Genomic DNA, 22056 nt, shown 5'->3' on the forward strand with positions numbered 1-22056 from the left:
TTGTACTTTTTTTTTTTTGTATGAGAGATCTTTTTTTTCGTTTTAATTGCAGTCGCGCGCCTGATCTGGAGACCCATCTGGCTGGCACGATACTGCTGACTGATTTTATTTATTAAACTGTTGACATTCTGCTTTTGCCGCCGCTGGCGCCTTTGATAGCCATCAGTCGATATCTGGCTATCGGCGAGGAGTGGCGCCTGCAACGGTTCCGATTTATTGCCACTTGCATTATTGATTAACTTCATGGCCATGTTGTGACTTATTGTGGCAAGAAGATTCTCCCGTTTAAGGACTTGTTTATGCTTCATGTACCATCCATCCAGAGCAATCGACTTCTACCTGGCCCGTCCAGGCGATAAAGTGAAAGTGTCAAGTCGTAAATGCAAACTATTTAATCAATGATTACACAACGATTACACAAACACTCGCTGGCGTGGATTATTATTATCATTACACAATATTATTTGTTTAAAGAAAAGAGCAATAAACCGATGCGATTGAACTCTTTATCGCTGCCTTATCTGCTCCGAGCTGTGGCAACTATGTAAATATTGTAAATCTATAAAACCGAACAGCAGGCGGACATCGCAGAAGTGCCAAATTGAACTTGAGAACCCGATGATGGAGTGAGGGGGAAATTCTACGATTTATGGCTGAGTGACTGGTTAAGGTTTACCTTTCCCACATGCAGCAGATATTTCCCGGTATCTATCATCACGTTTCCAGGTTTCCGGGGGGATAATAAACGCAGACCCAAAACCGAAATATTAAAGTCAACAGCACGAAATTGTTGTGGTTGGCGATGGTGTACCAAGAAAAAATAGGTAATTCTTTACGATCAATGGGTATGGATTTATTGGACTTATACATTTCAAATAGAAGGACAGAACTAAAATATAATTGTTTAACAAAGACATGCCTTACTAATAGTTTTTCAAAGTTTCCCAAAAAGGAGATACTATCAAGTCCCTATTTTGATGTTCCTGTTTTTTTGCGAGTGTTAAAATTTCTGTTGGTGTTGCAAGATGATGTTGCAGCAATACAAACAAGTTGAATGGCATTGCAAATGCGCAACAAGAAATGAGCAAATGGCAGCGGGGAAAGGAGGGTCTGTGCCACAAAGGAAAGGGCTGGACTGCCAACAGCAGTTTGATTGTTATTGCCAATGAATGAATGCACTTGCTCTGAGGATTTGTCTGGCAGACCGACTTATGAGTTTCCATCCAACTCCAGGTTCCAGCTCCAGCTCCAGCTCCTGCACCATCTCCAACTCCATCTCCGTTTGTATAGCCCCAAGGGCTGTGGCAACACATTTTGCGGTCTGCAGTTGCAGTTGCAGCTTCTGTTGCTGCCTCCGTTGCCATTGTGTCCGGGGAATGTTGCTGTTGTGGCTGCGTAAGCCTGCAGGGGGTGTTTATGTTTTTGCCGCTTGTTGTTTGCCGCTCTCTCTCCTCCTCTGTCTGTGTGTGTTGGCAATGAATTGGCTGCAAACAACATTTCCGTTTTGGCCATTATGTGGCGCCCACCCCACTTTCAGTTGGGCCGCAACTCCCCTTTGGCACTGACATTTTCACACTTTGCAGCGGTGTGGGCGAGCAGCTGCTGACTGGCAAAAGGATTGCCCTGGCATTATCCTTGTTCATTTCCCTTATGGTTTTATTGTTGATGATTTATTGATGTCTCCTCGTTGTCAGCCAGGGGGAGTTATGCCATCAACTTTTTTGGTGCAAGATTAATGGAGAGTAGAGGGTCTTTAAATTAAAATGTAAAGTATATTTTTCAAGAATGGAATAGAAACGAGTTACAAAGCCTTAAAAATTAATCAAAAGTAATATAACCAGCAATAAGCTTTAATTTTTCACATCGTTTACCCCTGATATTGATATGAAATTACATATTTCTTTTATGCGGAATTTCAACACCTTCCTCGAACAAAAGCCTCAAACAAAACCCTCGCATGCTGCAACTGGACCAGAAATTGTCCATTGTTTTGGGTGTCCTGGCAACCGGCAGACGGCACATAACTACATAAATTAACGGCCTTCGCCGGATGGTTGGATGGCTGGACGGCTGGAGCTACACCGTAGTGGGATGGCGCAGTGTCGACAGCAGGAATCGCCACCAGTTCTTCAATTGATTTTCGAAACGACTTTGTTGGTGGCCCCGACTCACAAACGGAGCTCCGTACCGTGGCAGTGCACCAGAAGCCGGACAACGGACACCGGCCGGCGGACAGCGGACAAGGGAAATCGATCGAACATTTGAAACAATGGGGCAGCAGCATAACAAGGGGTATTGCACATATTGAATGAATTGCTTCAAGCTTTTATATCAGTTTTCTTTTTCTGTATTTCAGGCTTCTGTTTGGCTTTGTCCTGGCCGGGGAAAGAGTTTGATTGTGGGGAGAAACGAGAGAAAATGAAATCAAAATCGTATCAATTGAAACCTGTTTCGATGTCGTTGTTAACACATGTTAACCGAACGATACCAAATTGCTGCAAAAAAAAGGCCAGAAAAAAAGTACAATAGCATACATTTTGTTTTCTTAAGTATTACAATAAAACCCGACAATAACGAATATATTATAATTAAAGTGTTACCTGACATATTTTTCTAACAAAGTTATCGTTTTCATACTTCAAACACCTCGTTCCTAGCAAGCCATGAATTTCCTTGCAATTTGCCTTGTGCACTTCGTTAACTAACAAGGCACTTTATATATTTCGTAAAATATATTTCTAAAATATACAATTTAAAATTTTCGTGGGCAAAGCAGGACACGATGTCCAATCTAGAGGATATACCACTAGAAGAGCCGCAGGCCCTACCAGCGGCCCCGTCCGAGACTTCCCAGCCCTCGAAGTCCAACTCCCTAAAGCGCTTCTTCAAGGTCAGCAAGAAGCCGCTCATGCGGGACCAGGCTGATGACGAAAGCGATGCCTCCGACGAGGACAACGCCAAGGAAGACAGCAAGCCGAAGACCTTGACTCGATTCTTTTCACGCAATAAGACAGCACAAAAAGGTAAGATCTCAGGCTATAATATTTTGACGGATAGAAGCATTACCATTTTCCTCCCAGATGTGGCCGAGCCATCAAACAGCATGGAAAACCCCATTACCCAGCGGGAGAAACCCATTCCGAATGTGAAGCCCACAATCAAGGCATCCATTTCCAGCTACTGGAAGCTACTGTTCCATCGCCAGAAAAATCGCCAAGACGCGGGCTCAGGAGCTCAGCAATCGGGTCTGGGTGCCACCGAAGAGGAGGAACTCCATGAGCTACAGCCGGTGCAGTTGCAGGATTCCCGTTCTCAATCGAACACTGATCTTAAGGAAGGTAACATGGAGGAGACCTCTACCGATCCCAAGCCAAAGACCCCCAAAGAGACGGCCGAGGAGCTTCAGGACTCATTAGAGGCCGGATTGACCTCCACCGCAGATCCTGCAACCGAAACCGAGTTGCCGTCTCCCGCACTTGCCAATTAGTATATTTAAGATGTCTTCGGACCACCATTTCACCCGTTCTCTAACCCAATACTTACACCAAGACACAACACAAAACATGACAAATCATAGTTTTGTAGGGCAAAAGGGGATTCAAGATGTTTCTCCACTTCGATAACCACGTTTCCGATTTAAATTACACAAATCCGTTAATAATAATTAATTTTCAGCTGCTCTTAAATATATACGCATGCTCACACGCACTTGACGAAATTCGTGATAGCCTTTTTGGCAAACTGATCCGTTTTGGATCGAAAGCGAGACACAGTCTCCCACTTATATCAATCAGTATCATTGAGATATCTTACAACACCATATAACCCATTAAGGGATTTAATTACACTGACTGCACCACCACAACAATATGTTTCTGAGGCATAGGATTCAAGGTATTTCCCCATTAGATGGTAACCACATTTCCGCTTTAAAATACACAAATTGTAACACCATTAAACTGAGCTCAATAAATGTAAAACCCACACTTACTTGACTAGTTTCGTGTTTAATCCTTTGCTTTTTTTGGTAAACCCATCCGTTTTGGACTGCCAGTTGGGTCAGAGAGTTCAGTTAAATCAGTTGTTAAAATAGGGTTTCGATTTCCAGAAAGAGTTTTGGTTGCCAACGCAAGGGGTTAAAAGGTTCGGCATTAGCCAGAAAGCCTTACGAAAATGTTCTCCTTTTCTTTTTCCAAGGAAGCCTTAGAATTTCCCAACCCCAAGGATTTGGTAATGAATATTTAATTGTAGTCGCTCCTGATTCACAGCTGATTTTATAATTTTGTTGATGTCTACATAAAATCTTGGTAACTCTCCAAAGGATACCAGTTGCGCATCGACAGTATCAGCTGAGTAAATTTACAAACATTGCGTGTAATCTGCGCAAACTCCCATCCAGGCTGTGGATTGTAAATATTTACCTCCTAGACCGACTAGACCAAAACAAACACTTGTTGGGAAGTGCGGCAAATCGGAGATAAACACGCGATATGCGCATGTCCTACTTCGGGACAGCTGTTCTCAGGGCTGCTGGCGAGGGTGGGTGGCAAAAGTGGGTCAAGTCCCCACCCTCCAACTTCAGTTTGCAGAAATTCCTCTACATTTAAACGAATTTATTCAATAAAATTGTGCAATTTCAGCGAAAAAACACCTTGAAAGTCTTATAAGGTCCAAACCGCTTTGAAAACTTCTATAATCATTCGGAGTAAGGCTCCCCAAAATTCGTGGGGTCAGAGGGCATCCAACAGATAGCCGTATTCCCTGTACAGATACACACGAAAAACGCAGTTTAGTTATAGAGATTTTTCTTCGTGGACGTGGCCTGCTGTAAAACCCGTAAAAAATTGCAAATTTATTGAAAAAACTAACCAATTTCGAGGTAAGTTTATTCCAAATATTATTCTTAGAGTGTGAAGTTTATGGGGTTTATGAAACTTTTTAGTTATCTATGAAGTTTCGTGTGTTTAAGCTACTTTTACTTTCAGTAGCATCTTGAAGGGCAGGACATTACGTAATAATGGGTGTGATTCTATTTATGGAATATTTTTTATAAAAATTACAGAATGCGAAGTCCCTCGGCAGCAGTTTCGACAATGCAAAGGATTTGTCTGATATAATGACTGGCAGCTTTAAGGTGCAACTCATCAACATGGGCACTCGTGCTGCCGCCTGTAAGTTGTCCCCAGAAGTCTCAAATTGAGGTCCTTTTTACCCTCTATATCTATCTTTCTCTTTCTTTGTATTTACAGTTCAGGCAAAATTGAGAGCCCTTCATGAATACCATGTACGCCTATTGCACAACGTCTTACCTGCGCCCTCTGGCGTCGATATTGCTAACAATATCAAATACTTTTCTCAAACTCTACTAAGTATAAATATATAACATACATATTTTATATATATACATATAAAATATTTTGAAATATTTTTCCCACAGCTGTCCTAAAGGATGTGCGCACCTCACCGCACGAACTTATACGCGATCCCCTCGAGGATCCCACTCGCATGTCTGCCTATCCCAATCTTGAATATGGCAACCTCTATAACGCTCTTACTATGCTCATCGATGTGGCACCTTGCATCCAGTATGGACAAATCGGTAGGTTCTTTTACTCTCACCAACCCCATATTAAATAATAAATTTTATATATTTTGTTTAGTTTTCGGGAAAGCCCTCTTGCAGTGCCTCAGCTGCATCCTACCCTTCCTAGACAAGGATCTTATCGATAATCTACCCTATCTAGTCAGCTCTACTATATCTGTGCTACCACCAGCCTTACACCAGGACATTGTCAATGCTCTATGCTACTATATACTACCATTTACCATAAGTAAGATAATATTATGATTTGGATCTTCCTTTAAAATTATAAATATATCTCTCTTAGCACGACGGAGCTCCGATGAGCAGGAGTGCCAGGCCTGCCAGTCTGTCTCCTCAGTTATAATGATGGTCCTGCAGTACTCCAACAACCCAGCACATCACTGCCAGTTGCTGGAGTGTCTCATGACTCTCAAACACAACGTGGTCAAGGACATCCTTTGCGTTGTGGCCTATGGCACGGCTGTCTCACGCTCCTCGGCCGCCAAACTGCTCTTCTACTACTGGCCCGCTTTCGACGCCAATCTCTTTGATCGCAAAGTGCTGCTCTCTAAATTAACTAGTAAGTTTTACTTTTATCTTTGCATAGATTCCAGATTTTACTATTCTCTCTCTATTTAGATGACCTTGTGCCCTTTACCTGCCAGCGGGAGCACTGCCCCAATGCCGGCAACGCAGAGGCGGCCAAGGTCTGCTATGATCATAGCATCAGCATTACCTACGCCCCCGACTGTCCGCCGCCCCTCTATCTCTGCATCGAATGCGCCAACGAGATTCATCGCGAACACGCCAACCTGGAGTTCGGCGACATCCTGCACCCCATGCAGCAGGTTTCCATGGTCTGCGAGAACAAGAACTGCCGCTCCAACGAAAAGTCCGCCTTCTCCATCTGCTTCTCCACGGAATGCGCCAGCTTCAATGGAAACCATCCGATCCGCTACTGCAGCCAGTGTCACAGCAATAGGCACAATTCGCGGCGAGGTGGCGACCACGTCGTCCATCGCAGCCTACAGCCCGCCTGGCAAATGGACCCCGAGATGCAGATGCACATGGTGGAGTCAGTCGTCAGCCTACTGCGTGAGGCCAAGCCTTTGAATTTTGAGCCTGGCAAGGAGTCTTCGTCCTCAGAGTCCAAGAAAAATGGCTCTTCTCTCACGGCCGACAATATTTCTCTGGAAGAACGCCAGCGTTTGGGCCGATACGGCATCTGGCTACTCGTAGGACGTTGCACGCCCAATGCCGACACTCCCGTGGAAGTCCTGGGCAGGATCCTCAGCATGCTGTTCCATTGGTTCCATGTCACCGCCTATTCGTACGATGGTAAGGGATGAGTTTCAAACAACATGGCGTATGCGTAATATTAAAAAAGCCATACCACACATACCCCATATTGCCAGCCTTTTTGCTCTTCAATGTTACTCATCCGCCATGTTACCCGAAATTATGATCTCCCATCCGCCATATTGATCTGAAATATTACTCATCCGCCATGTTGTCCTCAAATATTACTCTTACGCCATGTTTTCCCCTTAAAGTAGGCTACACTTTTTCATACTTGCATTCAAAACTCATTTAAAATTTCAGCTGCTGGTCAAGTAGAGAGCACCATAGAGAAGCTAAAGGTTGATCACGTGTGCAACTGGCTAAAGGACATTTGCCGCATCCACTACAACGTCTTCATCTCCTGTCTGCTCCCCCATCCCCCGGAGTATGCCCGAGTTGGTGGCCACTGGGAGACACTGGCCTCCAGGACCAGTCACCTCAAGGAGGGCCTCCAACGTTTGATTTGCCTGGTGCCATACGAGGTGATCACCTCGGAGATCTGGGACTATGTGATGCCACACTGGATGGAAGCCATCACCAACGACGTGGCCGAGAAGGAGCTGAACGAATTGAAGATCGTGCTAAGCAAGATACTCGATCCAGAGATGTCGCCACTTGGTTTTGATGCCAAGACCATGTACAACTTTGTAGCCATACGGTTCGAGAAGACGACGGCCAAGGTGCAGCAGCAGGCCCTTCACTGGCTACAGATCCTCACCAAGCTGGAGATCCTCATTCCGCTGGTCCAGCTTTTCGCCATGTTCGGTGACGGGGTGCGCATTATGAAGTATGGCATCCAACACGAGTTGATGAGGGAGAAGGATGCTCAGTCGCAGACAAAAGCCCCGAAAACTCCTTGCAAGGAGAGCAAGGAGACCAAGGCGGACATGGCTAATCCTCCCAGACGCAGCTCCATTTGTAAGTTACTATTGGAGTGAATTTTAAAAGTATATCTACAAGATTTCTATGTCTCTCAGCGCCCGTTGTGGAAGATGATTCTGGCAACACCTCTGCTATTTCTGATGATGAGGCCCCCACCAATCGCCACACGGAGTTCTCAACGGATGCCGAGCATAATCTCACCTGCTGCATCCTTATGCTGGACATCCTTCTAAAGCAGATGGAGCTGCAGGACGTGGAGCAGCACATGGGCATCCATACGAGCGTCTGTGAGAATGTTTCGCGTCTCATCAAGTGCATGGTGACGGCAGCTCGAGTGGGTCTCAGTAGTCACGTATGTGCCCTGAAGGTGAGTAGGTTCTTGAGAAAATCCTGTATAGATGTTATATATTGATACGTTTTCATAGGTCGCAGAATGCGCTTATTGCGAGGCATCTATTATGTGGCATCAACTCTCCACCAAGCTGGTTCAGTTCATGGCTCCACTGAATCCCGTCAGACCCCCTGATGTAGGAAATCTTTAGAACATTTACAAGAAAGAGATCAACAGTTAAACTTCACTTTTTGCAGGTACCCATTGAGGACATTATTGAAGAGGAGAAATCCTCGCGAAAGTCCCCGCCAGAATCCGACAAAGAGAAGACTCGCGATAGAGACGTTTCCCTATCCATGGCACCGCTACCCATTCCCCTGGGACCCCTTGGAGGCTTTGCAGGTATACCCAGACTTTCTGAAACCTTTTCATTTTATTTGGTGGCCACGAGATGATAAAACCCGGTTGTAACATAAACTGTCTATAAAGACCCGCCCCAGTTTCTATCCCGAAAACCACCCACTTATAAATAAACTAACCACCGTAACAGTAAAGCAGTGAAACTTCACCAAAAAGTAGCTAATTGTAGAGAGTACTTGAGCCTGGACATTAAATACATATAACTTTGTATAAAAAAGAGTTTGCGGGCGAGTGGCGTGGAAAGAGAAGTGGCCATTTGAAAAGCCCGCCTTAGACTAAAAACCCACGTTAAAGCGCAAACCGAACGTTGTTACAACCTACAACTAGATACCTGCACTGCTATGCCTTGTAAAGTACCTTCTTGCCCCCCGAAACTAAACTAATTCCCAGAGACTAAACCCAGATGTGTATGAACTAACAGCCATCTAAACCGATCACTCGCGCTAAACCATTTCCCATTAAGCTCATCCACTGTACTTATATTTTCAAACCATAACTATTTGTCTATCTACTATCTCTCTACCTAAATATGTATATTTGTTTCTCTCTCTCTATCTCTAACAAATTCTACTGCGCGTCTGCCTGTACAAAACTATAATATCTGTAACTAAACGCTGTCTCTATCGCTCGCACCCTATAAATATTTCGCGTCTCTGACACACTCGAAAACTTCCCGTATCTGCCAAAATGCCAAAAATGCCAATATGCCAAATTTAATCAACAAAATACCAATGTCTACTACTCATGAAAACTAATACCAAACTCAATTTGAATCTATCAATCATTATCAGATATCTTTAAGCTAGATCAATTCTTTTCAGACGATGGAAAAATTATTATAATGGCAGGTGATGCACCAACAGCAAATTTTTCATTCGTTACAAAACTAAAAACCAAAAACAAAAAAAAAAAATCAAAAATACAAATTACAATTAACATTACATTATCAAGCATTTGTTGAAACATTTCGTTACTCAACCGAATAAACTACAATCTTTTATTAACTCTCCACTCTACACGAACAACAGATTCCCCCACTCACACTGAAAAAAAAAATACAAACTATAGTTTCGCCAGATCCAACACTCTCTCAACACCAGAACACACAGAACCCCCTCTATCTAGTGAATGACTAGCGTAACCAAAGCTTTTACCTTTAGCTGACCCAAGTAGTAATATTACAGTCCCCCTAGAGAGTTCAGTTCCAGTTTGCCAAACTAGATCGATTTTTTTCCTTTCGGTTCGGTTCGGTTAAAGTCTTTCTTAAACACACACACACCTTTTCGAGATAATACTGCATACCACACATATCTTTTTTTCAAGTGATCTTTCGTTCCTCGGTAGGCAGTTCCCCGAAATTGGTAATATGGGACATATGATTCGCTTAGACCCCGATTGGCAGTGAAGTTAAACCCAAACACACTTGTTGATCCTGCATGAGATACTTACAATGACATCCTATTTCTTTTGGGACTTTTTTTTTTTGTGTATGTACTTGGCTGCATGATCGATTATTGAATGCGAATCAGTTGTATGTTGACCTAAAACTTCATTTTAGCTGGACTCGACTTCCCCGTTGTGTAACTCCTGTACTAATCCTGGTATTTTACTCTCTTTGCAAAGGTCCTGTGCCGGTGGCCGTGCCCCAACCCGAACCCCACTCCGTGGGCGGAGTGCTCGTCCACATGCCCCACGTCTGTTCCGTATGTATTTCGATCATAAGCATAGACCCCCACATTTTATCTTTAGTTGTCACCCATTTATTGACGACCAAACTCGAATTTGAAAGTTCTTTACACATTGCCAAAAAAATAATCTTATATAAAAACAAAAAAAAGAAAAGAAATAAAATTCAATTATTATACGTTGACTGTAGGTATATTGAAACACCTCATATTTACATATATCTATATATATTTTAAATATTTGCTATAAATATTCAAACTAATTACAGCAACAAGCAACACTAAGTTGAAGTGAGCATTCGAGTTGTTTCATTTTATAAACACACACAAGCTGTTTTGTTTGTTTTTACTTTAATTAACACAAATTCCAATTGAAAGTTTTCATTTTCAAAAATTGAAAATCGATAATTGTCCTACGATTATACAAAAGTTTTTGTTTCTTCGTATATTTTTTATAGAATAACGAAAATGGGCATTCAGTTGATAGTAATGAATTGAGAAAAGTTCACGCCACAAACGAGGTACTTTGTGCATTCTTAAAAAGAAATACCCAACAAAGACAAACAATTCTACCAAAAAAAAGCTATACAAGTTTGTTTTCGATATTAGTTTTTTGGTTTTCCCCCATTAAAAACCCCCCAATAATTCGACATTTGTAAAGTTCGTTTAACCCGCTTATACTTTTTTGTACTTTTGTCCAATCTTAAAATTTTACTCGTCGTGATAAGTGTAAATAAATGTACAGAGTGTTTTTCCTGTTTATTTTACATATTTTTTTAATAAAATTTAAATCTTTACATAATTTGTTTTTAATAATAACGAAGATTCTTAGGACTTATTAAGCCATTTAGTGGAGCGTTTTGATAACTAGCCTTAGAGAAACCTAGGTTCAAGATATATTCAATGAATTCTTAAAATAAAATCCATATATTCTTTACTTCAATATTTTTCTAGACAAAAAAATGAAGTCTCCGACATGAGGACAATTTTCTGATAGAGAAAATCCACACAGACGAAATTACTTAAATTATAAGCTTTAGATCGTTCCATCTTACAACTAGTCCTCTTTAATTTTCTAGTTTTATTTACTTACTTTGTTAAAACTGCTGTGTGTCAAAGTATCTTGTATGTGTGTGAAAATAAATTACAATTTATCGTATAAAGAGAAAAAACTCTAAAAACAAATTTTATATATGTAAATTTTATTCATTTCTATATTCTTATCAACATGTAAATATTGCGTTCCTTAATAATTTCCACATAACAGATTTTTTTATTTAAAATTTTTGGATCATTGTTGAGAAGCATGTTCAATGTTCAGCACTGTCACCAGTTACTATTTATGATTCACCCAACCACCGATGAATAAAATCGTTGTTAATATTACTCACAGAACTGCACAGAAAATGTAACAAATTTATGCAATATTTTACGTGTGTTATATGCCATTTTTATGTATATTAACTGACTTTTCAACCGGATATGTGAGTGTAAGCGAATTGTCAGTGCCCCGACCATTGCATTTGTCTAAATGTTTTATCTAAGGAATGTAAAATAATACCGTTCACACCAAAATATGTTCCAACCCGTGTATATATACGATGTAACTCTGTTTCCCACACCCACGGTCCAGACTCGCTCTAATGCCGCCCCCCTTGTCTTATGCAGATCATGACGGCGACGGTAGAAACTGTTTCAGAGCAGCTCGACCTGGCCTCCATTCTGCCCACAGACCGGGCCATAGCCCGCTCTATAACCCTGTCCGATGCGGACGTCGGCAGCGCCAATGTCAGCGTCACCAAGGCATCGGTCATGGGTGAGAACGGCGCCAATGGCACGGGAGCCTGTGGCGGCGGAGGCGGTGGCGAGAACGGAAGCGGCTCCGAGGAGGACGAGGAGGAGGAGGACAGCGACGACTTCTGGCACACCTCCGTGGGCAAGTTCAAGTTCACCCTGGATACGCTACCACAGCCGCTTCAGTATATTCATCAGCTTTTGACGGTAGGGAAGTCAGACTTTTAGAAACACTTCTCACCTTTACTTGCCTTTTAGGAAATCCCAACTATTAAAAAGCCGGAGATCCTGTACTATGTCCTGCAGTGCCTCAATACAATGGCCCTCCATGGAGATGCTCTGGCCAAGGCAGCCAAAGAGCAACGTGGCTTCTTCATCTGGTGCCAGGAGAACTTATTGATCAAGAAGTAGGACATAAAACTCCTTAATCCAGTTTCAGACTATAGGAATCATCTTATTTTTAGCCTCTGGGAGCTATGCAACGCGGAGCACTCTCACATCTGTCAGGTGGGCGTGCCACTGCTGCTGCACTGCATCACGCTGCCGCTCGGCTCGGACGTCTTTTGGCGCGTGGTGCAGGAGGCCTTCCACGACACGGACTGGCGCGTCCGGTTCACGGCAGTGGAGCGAGTCACCGTGATTACCCGTTTCATGGACTCCACCCCGCTGCGCTCCGAGGTGGGCCTGCAGACGGCCCTGGCCACCGCCTTCTGTCACTTGATCGCCAGCATGGACGACATCAATGTGTACGTGGCGCAGCGGGCTACCCTATACATCGGAACTATTCATGACACGGCAATTCGGTCGCTGCTCTTCTGCCTGGAGTCGCAGTTCGATCTGTTCATCGTGGACCGGCCGGTGGTCCTGCAATCCGTCTACCAGCTCCACAACTCCCTCTCTGACCGAAAGATGCTCGGCTGGGAGTTCTTCCTTAACCGCTTCGACACCCTCTTCGTGGAGGCCCAGATCAACCTGGAAAAGTGCGGCGACATCTCCTACTTAAGGGATCTCCGTAACTCGGACAACGGCAGTGAGGCCCTGTCCGCCAAGATCCAGAAGGCCCGGGAAGCTCTCAGCCAGTCCGACACGAGCGGCTGCATGGCCAAAACCCTGAGCGCCTCCTTTGGCACAAAGTGGCCCTACAAGCGGACCATGTCCGCCCCTGCCAGCATGGCACCGCGCCAGGACAGCAAGTTTAGTGAGTATCCCACTTGCAGAGAAGTTTACCAGTACTGGAATTTGTTGTTTTCGTTTTTCAGTTCCCGAGAAGGAGAAGATATACAGTCGGCAGGTGTCGGCGCCGATCCTCAAGAGGAAGACATCACGCTTCGGACTGGGTCAGTTCCTGGGCAGTAGTAGTGGGGGGGCCTCTGGCAGCAGCCAGTCGGCGAATCCTACGGCAGCGGGCTCCTCACGTCCCAAGCCGCCACCTTGTCCAGTTCACCAACCGTCGCACACGGCCTTTCCCTATCACCACCACCACCCGTACCCGCATCCACACCCTCACCCTCACCCCCACCATCACCCGCATCACCATGCCGGTAGTAGTGCACATGTAGCAACCACAACCAGTCTGGGCTCGGGCCACAGTCAGAGCCACCAATACCTGGTGCACTGCGTGCCGCCCAGTCACCATAGTCCGATGCCCACGCTGCAGGAGGCGGAGACGCTGCTCCGCTCCCAGGTAGCCGCCGATGCCGCCGCCGCAGCAGCTTCAGCAGCTTCAGGGTCATCGTTCATCCAGGAGGCATCGGGAGGATCCAACTCGGCGAATCCCCCGCCCCAACACTCTTTTCACTCCCACTTCCAAAAGCATCCGTCGGCACCCAACCTGCTGCCCACGCAGCCAGCCACCGTGCCGGCCCCTAGTCCCAGCCCCTCGGCTCTGGCTTTCCCCCTGCACTGCACTTGCGATGCCGCAACCCACCTGTCGCATTCGCAGGGCGCGGGTGCGGCGGCCACCGGCAGCTCGGCGAATCCAGGTAGGTGCTAGAGCATGTGTGTCCCGAGTTACATTTCTTATTATATAATTTTTTGTTGTGTCTTTGGTTTCTGTGTATCCCCTCCCCTCGATGGTGTCTGATGATCGGTGTTTTTTGGCGATCAACATGATGTGTAAACTACTTGCAAAGAATCGAAAGTTTTTCAAATATTTATTCCAGTTTCAAGGATATTTGCAATAATTAAGAGCAAAATGGTCTTGCAATAATCCAATTATTTTCAAAAATATATTTTTGAATTCGTAGAGGATTCCTTGAGAATAGTTTAGCCATTAATGTTAGCTTGCCCATTGTCGGTGTTGCTTTGGCTTGATATCAGTGTTAAAACCAAATCTACATTATCGTCAAGATCAGCGAATCCCGGAGAAATGATATACAACTTTGGCTTTTTAATAATACAAACCATATAACAGACAAGTAACATAGTTTCTATACTTATACTAATATTATTATTTAGCAATAATTAGCCACAAACTGGTTATAATTTTTTAGCAAGCAATATTGATTTGTTATAAGAAACATTTTATTTTTCAATTTGCATTTTAATTGAATTATTTATATTTTAAACAATATTTAACACAACAAATCACCATTTTGAAACGATTTTTAAGTGGCACGTCCATCACATGGATCACAAAAGCATGCTATACTTTTCATACTAAAATAATCATTTTTCATGCATTTTTTATTTAATAAAGTCAAAGAAAATTATAATAAATTTTATATAAAATATGTATATATTGTGTGTAATGTCCGTATTATTCAGCTGTGTGTATAACTTTGCTTCTCATATACAATGTCATTTAAGTGTGTTCCCCTCGAACTGGTATGTATGATCATTATCTTTATCGCGGATGACTCTATCACCCTCTCTATTTCTTTCTATCTCTCTCTTGTTCCCCATCTTTCTCTGTCTTCCCTCGACAAGTGTAACCTCCAATTTCGAAAATAAATTTTACTCAACAGAGACATTCCCTGTATATTATACAAACCGCAAAACATTTTCAATCTACATATACAAAAATCAATCTTATTGTGAAATTGGCATGTGGCTGAGACCGAACAAAAATTAAAAAGATATTGGTGTTTTTTCCCCATTCCCATCCAAGCAGATTCCTGATCCTACCTCAAATCATTACTAATAATACCATATAATATCGATCCTATATATAGATGGTCACATCCATTCGTTAGGCGGCTTGAACGATGAGAATCTGATTGGCTTGCTCTCAAGGATCACGGAACTGGAGGAGTCCGATCGGGAGACCATTCACTTGCTAGTCTTCATGCTCATGCAGTTCATGTCCCGCACGGATCAGGCCTTTCCCTCGGAGGACAAGCCAGTGACCAAGACCCAGAACATTGTTTTGAAGCATCTATTCCTTCTACTTGGACATAATCAGATCGACAAGACCTTCCACACCACACCGGAATCTCTAAGGTATGTTTCCGAAAATAAAAGATCTATGAAAGATCTATGATACCTTCACTTCTTTCCAGAGTGTCGGCCGTATTCAATGCCTTCCTGGCCAATTTGCCACAAGTCCTGGATCAAAACCACTTGATTGGTGGGCTAATCCTGCCCTCGGTTATGCAGATTATCCTTTATGCCCCGAATCCGACCAGTACTTCTGGCGAATCCTATCAGAACATCGTCTTCAACTACTCGTTATGGCACCTGGAACAATACCCCCGCCGCAACTGGCTCTTCACCCTGCTGGTGGTGCTCTACAAGTACTCGTACACCCAACCACCTCTCAGTGGCTATGTAATCTCTGCCATCCGGATGATCATGAACAGCTTGCGTGGTCACTTCCATCAGTGTCGTCGTATTCCCACAACCACCATTCTGGATATTCAGGGTGTGGGTGGAGCTGCCAGATCCCGGGATGTAAGTCAGCCATCTCTTGGTACTGACCCGGACGACAAAGAGGCCAGTCCTCCGGCCAGCCCGATGTTCCCTTCGGAGGGCACCAGTGCCGCCTCCAAGAGCAAAGGCCAGAATGTGGCCTTCACTCCCAAACTTCAGCATGCCTTCAGGAAGTACAACGACTCCAGTCTTGACGCGGATGAGACGGAGTCGGAACTGGTAGCCATTCCAGAAAGCGATCTTTCAGACAGTACTTTGCATGGCAGTAGCGCTCCGGTAAGAAAAACTATTAGATATTTTAAGATTAAATTTAATTTAATTTAATTCTTTTTAGGGTTCTTTTGACGACACCATTCACTTCGAGGATGTCATGCCCCGCACTCGACGCACTTTGGAATACACAGAAGAGGTAACGCCATTCCTTAAATCACAGTATCCCTATTCCCTAATATACTTTTATATTTTTTTACTCAAGAAATCGACAAAATCGCACAAATCCATGATCACCACCAAAGTGGGGGATACATATACCACAAAGATCAAGGCCACCACCAGCAGTGAGGTAACTACCCACACCAGACACAGTCTCCAGGAAGGAGTGCGCATGATTGTGACCCCTCTAGTGGGTGCTGAGACTACCGAGACGGCGATCATAAGTCCGCCAGTCGATGTGCACCGGGCGGTGACCGTCCGCAACAAGTCCCTGGAGAACGCGGCTGCCTCCACCTCGAAGATGTTTGCCGCCATCGCCACGAATCACCTGAAGGCACTGGGTGCCCTCCAGGACTTGCCAACAGGAGGAGAAAGGAAGCCAGTTGATGGATCCAGCAGCGGTAGTGGCAGTGGAAGCCGATCCGCTAATGGTACCGGTGCCAACGATAGCGGTGCTCTTGCTGCTGCTCCCGGACAGGCTCCAGGCTCCAAGCCTATTGGTCGCCACAAGACTATAGTGGAATGCAGCGCTGGAAACTCTAGCTCCTCGGCAGATGATTCTCGACAAAAGAAGACCCAAACCAAGTCCCTAAAGCGCGTAGACAAGAATTATGGCTCTCCGGAATCTCCTCTCTCCAAAATGAGTGTGATGCCAAATCCCCGGGACGAGGTAGACGAGGGTATGAAGAGCCTACCGCCTCCAAAGAGTATTGCTGCCTTGGAGATACCCACACCGGAGCGCCTGCTTCCCATTGGCACCCAGGACACGGTGGTCACCTTGGTGGAACGGGTAAGGGATGGCCTGAATCTGCCGGACATCAGCCATCTCAAACAGGACAGTCTGGACGTGTCGGAGAGCACCAAGGATGACGCTACTCCCAGCAGCCGGACCAACTCTCCACGCCGCTTGATTAAGCAAGTAGCGTTGGAGTCGCCACCCAATCCCAATGCACAGCTTCCTTCCCAGCCGCCAGCTGACTTGCACACCTCCATCTTGAAGAACGTCCAGCAGGAGCTGAAGCAAACTGCTGGTGGGTCCGGAGGAGCTGGTGGACTGACAACCAGCAACAGCATCAAGAGACCTCGCCAGAAACTGGCTCCCTTCAATGTGGACACCAACGCTATTCCGGACATCCGGTCACGTTTCGCAGGGTCATGGCCACCGCCACCATTCCAACCCGTGGATCCTGAGCCTGATGACGAGATGGATGAGGGCGAAATCGAAGCTAGCAATGGCCATGGACCACATGCCACTCCCCATGCTCCTCGAGGAGTGAGTTATTGAAAAACATTACGTTGTAGTTCTAATTATAGTAAGTGCCTTTTTCAGAGCTCCCGTCGGGTTGGTGATTACACCATCGTGGAGCGCTGCTCGGACTGTGGTGCCCATATCGAGGAGTACACCGATGAAGAGATTGGCATATTCATAGTGATCCTAGGAACTTTTATTCATCGCGAACCGGCAATGGCAGCCCCTTTCCTACCCGAGATTTTGACCATGACATCCCGGTAAGAAAATCATCTAAAAGTAACAGATAACCAAGACTACATCTTTCATGTTAATCCTAGAATCTGCTTGAGCTGCACTCACGCCTGGCAGGGTGAGAATGGCCCTCCATTGGCGAGCAGTGCCCAGGCAGTTGCCCTGCAGTTCTTCCGCTGCGTACTCCACCAACTAGCTCCCAATGGCATCTTCTTGCAGGTGTTCCAAACCCAAATGAAGAGTAAGTGGAAGGCAGAGTCGTTTGCACTGGAAGCTCAACATTAATCCTTATCTTTCAGTGAAAATCCGACACAACCACTTCCGCAGCATTGCTAAAGCTTTGCAGGATTTCCAGGATCTTAACGTCACCAGTCCCATTTACATGGTCTGCGAGTCCCTCATCTCCAAGAAGGCCCTGCCTATTGACCAACTTCCGGTCATTTTCCGTAACATGGCCGAGTACCTGAACCTCCAATGCGTTCCGGCCGAGGCTGGTGTAGGCTTGGCGGTCTGGTCCCAGGCGATGCAGGCCATGGAATCGCTACTCCGACAGGTCATTGTGATCATGCCAAGTCTAAGCAACGCAGAGTACATGCTGGACATCATTGCGGCAACTTTGCGGCTCAACTGTGTACCCAAAACCCTTTTAGATCCCTATTCCAAGATCATGGCCTATTGCGTGCAACACACTAATCTGGAGTACCAGACTCTTTACGAACTCTGCACCCTCAACACTCGCTCCTTCAGCAAGGATAGGGATAAGAACCTCCTCTGCCGGCAGATGATCTTCGAGTTCGTTCAGGCCCTCAAGTTCAAGACGAACATTCCGGACCATAATCTGCTCACAATTATTGGATTTGTTCTGCTTGACGCTGGCGGAACTTTGCCACCTGGAGCTGCTCCAGGTCTGCCAGATGCGGCTCCTCTTCTGACCACCAATGCCGCCGACTGCTTGAGGCAGTACATCAATGATGTGATCGATTTCCTGGCCGATTTCCACACTCTCAGCAAGATCAAGAACGGTCAGACGAGCAACGGTCTTGGCGAGGATACCCTGGGCGGAGTACTTAAGGGGGCTGTGGCCCAGTATCTGGCCCTGGAGATGTCCCGTGGAAACTCCCGAGACAACAAAGCCGTGGCCCGATATCTTCCCTGGCTGAATAATGCTCCCTCTTCTCTCCAACAAGGGTAAGTTAAGGAAGACTCAATGGTATCCTTTGATTTCTTAAAATATAATCTATTCCCAGACCCAAAGAGTTCACTGAATGCGTCGGACACATGCGGTTGCTATCCTGGCTGCTTCTCGGCTCACTTACCCACATGGCTCTAATGCAACGACGCCAGGAGACACACACAATTCCCACCCCAATGCCTCCGATTCCGGCACCTGGTCAGGGACCCATTCCCGCAGCCAGCGTCCACTACCAGCACCAGGGAGTAACCTACTCTCAGCCCGTACCACAAGAGGCATCCTGCCACATCGCCGACCACATACAGGTCATCTTCGCTGGCTTTGCGGAACAGTCCAAGACTTCCGTGCTGCACATGTCCTCGCTATTCCACGCCTTTACCCTGTGCCAATTGTGGACAGTCTACCTTGAGCAGATGTCCCACAACACGAATAACAATTCAGAGGGCAGCACGCTAGGTGTGCTGTTCGAGTTCTGGGCCAAGGTCACACCCTGCATTTTGCAGCTGGTGTCCCATGCCAAGCCAACGGCCAATAAGGACCAGCCGCAGACCCCCGTGGATTTCCAGACCCAGAGTGCCAACTCCAAGCTTTCCGAAATGGTGAATCTACACTTCCTTAGTCTGCTTGAGGCCCTGAAGGACACCAATTCAACGGTTCTGGGCAAGCTACTGCCCATGTGGAGTCCAGTGCTATCCTCGCAGACCCAACTTTCGGACACTCTGCATGTCCGCCTGCAGAACGTAAGGGACTACGCCCCAGATTACGAGGAGCAGCAGGCCTTTAAGTCGGAGGCTTTACTGAAGTGGCTTCAACGTCTCCAGTTCAAAATGGGACAAATTGAGCTCCAGGCTTCCACAGCCACGCAGTTCTACTCTATCTAAATTGTAAACATGCACCATGCAATAGTTTAATGCAGTCTTAATAGTAATTGTTGCTTATACGAATAAATATTTCACAATTTGTTTGAAACAATGAACCGGAGTTGGATTCTAACACAATCTCTGCTTTGAGGTTACTCGTAAACTGTGTAATGGATGCCACTAGCGGCAGATCCTCGATCCAGGATTGAGGGGTCGTGGACTTCATGCTCCTCGCTGACTTTTTGTCTGCCCTCGATTAGGAAATCCGTTTTAGGATTTCGGTAGTTGCGGAACGATTCCTTGGTTTTAAGTATTGTTTCTTCTGGAAGGCTAAGTCCTGAGGCTTTTCTTGTTTCTATTTGCTTAGCTAGACGCTGCTCAGCCTGCTGAATGCGTAGCTCCTGCAAAGGAATTGTATTTAAAATCAGCTCATGCTTAAAAATTTATTGATCCCTACCTTAATCCTTTGCATGTAGTCCAGTTGGAGACTAGCCGATTCCGCGAGTGGTACTAACTGCACCTCCTTATGTTGAATGAGCGGTGGAGTTGCTGCCGTGACCTCCCAGTGTTTGCCCTTTTTTCGCATGCGCTCCTTATCGGGATCATGAACATTTGAGACCGTAGTACGAAATGGTCTAAACTTTTCCCTGGTCGAAGGATTAACATGGACTTCTGTTTTGTCAATTAAATACCGGGCATGTTGTTCAAGAGGTTCCTCTTTACTCAATTTGGCGGCTACTAGACTAGCATCTACCTCAATTATCTCTGCGGGAAGAGAGCTGGTGTCGCTGTGATCGTGTAATGCTGAATCTGGTGAATCTGTTGGCTTTTTAAAGTCCTCAATCTCTGCCAGATCTTCTGCCGTTATGAGACTGGCAGAAGGAGGAATCACCTGAACCTTTTTCTCGTGCATGGTGCCCTGGGCAATAATCTTTAGTGGATCCATCTCCAACTCGTCGTCGCTGTCTAGGATGTCGTCCACATGGGCACCCTCATCTGCTGTTCTGCCATTCCACTCTAGATTGCTCAGAGCCACCTTTCCTTTCTCCGCAATGTTTAGGCCACTAAGAAGTCGAGTAGCTTGCTCCACTTCATCGCGTTTCCTGATCTCGTCCAGCAACTTATCGTAGGACTCCTGGAGGCGTTTTCCTTTATCGGGCAACTGCTGCAAGCGCTTTCTGGCAATAAAAAGCGGCAAAATCAGTTTCAAAAGCGGGAAAACTCCACAGGTTAGGGGAAAAAACTCACTTGAAGGTAAGAAAGGTCGCCTGACGATCCCGCATCTCCAACAACTGCACATAGGTTAGTGTCTTTAGATCCTTGCTGTGCTGCTCCTTTACCTGGCTAGTGCCAGGAATACGGCTTAACGGAGGAGCAACAAGATTTTCGCTCATTTTTGCTAGCTATTTCAAAATTGGTAAATAAATAAGTTTCAAGCTGGCCAGATTTGGCTAAAAGTTGCCAGACTTGCACCTTTTTTTTGAGGCTGCCACTCGTTTGAACTATTCTTGAATGATATTTTTTTGTCCCTGAATTCGGAATATCTTTTTTGGGAATCTTCCACTCCCTTTTTTAAAAAACTTTATAACTTTCGTTACGTTTGTTCGGTCAAAAACCAATTTCATTTACAAAATGCGTTCTGGTTCTCGGTTTTTTCAAAAATTAAGAAGTTATCGAAGAATGAATATCGATGACCAATTTCAATTTCGATATTTTTGGCGCGCAATCAAAATTTTATATAAATATTACTTTTTTTAGCTTAAGCAGCTATTATAGATTAAATTCATTGAAGTTTTCCAAAGAATGCATGCTTAGGTTGAAAATATATCTTTACAAAATAGGAAACATACAATTTTAAGAATAACACCTGTACATCATGATACAATTATATAATTGTATCATGCTGTACATTAAAACTAAACATCAGTGGAACATCTTTCAAACATTTTATAACAAGCTAGGTTGTAAAAAAAACGGTGTAGTGTCCCCCATGTGCCGCATAACCAAGCTAGTACTGTACCTTATTGTGTTCTTAATAGTTTTGGGACTTTTTACCGCCGGAATGGCGGTACTGGTGATGCACTTCCGCGTTTCCTCGGAAAAGCCAGGAGTAGTAGTGGAGTAATGGAGTAGTAGCCAGGAGCGGAAGTAAAAAAAAATAAAATTAAAAATATAATAATAA

The 22056-nt window shown here is 45.0% G+C and overlaps 3 protein-coding genes across 4 annotated transcripts; 2 read left to right on the top strand and 1 right to left on the bottom strand.

Annotated features, from left to right (window-relative positions):
* Positions 1-2674: 2674 nt before the first annotated feature.
* Positions 2675-3995, top strand: LOC108129244 (uncharacterized). Its single transcript, XM_017247199.3, has 2 exons — positions 2675-3023; positions 3081-3995. Exons 1-2 carry the CDS (start codon positions 2783-2785, stop codon positions 3485-3487), a joined length of 648 nt encoding a protein of 215 aa, XP_017102688.2. The 5' UTR covers positions 2675-2782; the 3' UTR covers positions 3488-3995.
* Positions 3996-4790: 795 nt separating this feature from the next.
* unc79 (UNC-79 domain-containing protein) lies at positions 4791-19986 on the top strand. The gene is made up of 26 exons (XM_017247907.3): positions 4791-4879; positions 5063-5171; positions 5250-5369; positions 5438-5599; positions 5661-5831; positions 5889-6164; positions 6224-6922; positions 7187-7843; positions 7903-8174; positions 8233-8334; positions 8396-8540; positions 9350-9406; positions 10182-10261; positions 10702-10764; positions 11912-12244; positions 12296-12444; positions 12502-13235; positions 13297-14019; positions 15211-15478; positions 15538-16183; positions 16242-16316; positions 16383-17612; positions 17670-17848; positions 17909-18063; positions 18122-19010; positions 19070-19986. Exons 2-26 carry the CDS (start codon positions 5117-5119, stop codon positions 19893-19895), a joined length of 9066 nt encoding a protein of 3021 aa, XP_017103396.2. The 5' UTR covers positions 4791-4879; positions 5063-5116; the 3' UTR covers positions 19896-19986.
* Positions 19893-22027, bottom strand: Polr2M (RNA polymerase II subunit M). Of its 2 annotated transcripts, none has more exons than XM_017247914.3 (4): positions 21895-22027; positions 21123-21277; positions 20332-21052; positions 19893-20275 (listed from the first exon to the last, which is right to left on the bottom strand). In XM_017247914.3, exons 2-4 carry the CDS (start codon positions 21266-21268, stop codon positions 20027-20029), a joined length of 1116 nt encoding a protein of 371 aa, XP_017103403.2. In that variant the 5' UTR covers positions 21269-21277; positions 21895-22027; the 3' UTR covers positions 19893-20026. The 2 variants fall into 2 exon arrangements, with proteins under 2 accessions (XP_017103403.2, XP_070137683.1); XM_070281582.1 differs by lacking the exon at positions 21895-22027 and adding an exon at positions 21348-21687.
* Positions 22028-22056: the final 29 nt, after the last annotated feature.

Source organism: Drosophila bipectinata, chromosome 3R (assembly GCF_030179905.1).
Source record: "Drosophila bipectinata strain 14024-0381.07 chromosome 3R, DbipHiC1v2, whole genome shotgun sequence".
Lineage (NCBI taxonomy): Eukaryota > Metazoa > Arthropoda > Insecta > Diptera > Drosophilidae > Drosophila > Drosophila bipectinata.

Bases quoted from the DNA above. Each gene is read 5' to 3' on its own strand.
- Polr2M (XM_017247914.3), bottom strand. From the start codon at position 21,268: ATGAGCGAAAATCTTGTTGCTCCTCCGTTAAGCCGTATTCCTGGCACT. The intron at 21,053-21,122 runs GTGAGTTTTTTC...TTTTATTGCCAG, and splicing joins GCGACCTTTCTTACCTTCAA to AAAGCGCTTGCAGCAGTTGC. The intron at 20,276-20,331 runs GTAGGGATCAAT...ATTCCTTTGCAG, and splicing joins ACTACATGCAAAGGATTAAG to GAGCTACGCATTCAGCAGGC.
- unc79 (XM_017247907.3), top strand. From the start codon at position 5,117: ATGACTGGCAGCTTTAAGGTGCAACTCATCAACATGGGCACTCGTGCT. The intron at 9,407-10,181 runs GTGATGCACCAA...CTCTTTGCAAAG, and splicing joins AAAAATTATTATAATGGCAG to GTCCTGTGCCGGTGGCCGTG. The intron at 13,236-13,296 runs GTGAGTATCCCA...TTCGTTTTTCAG, and splicing joins GCGCCAGGACAGCAAGTTTA to TTCCCGAGAAGGAGAAGATA.
- LOC108129244 (XM_017247199.3), top strand. From the start codon at position 2,783: ATGTCCAATCTAGAGGATATACCACTAGAAGAGCCGCAGGCCCTACCA. The intron at 3,024-3,080 runs GTAAGATCTCAG...TTTTCCTCCCAG, and splicing joins CAATAAGACAGCACAAAAAG to ATGTGGCCGAGCCATCAAAC.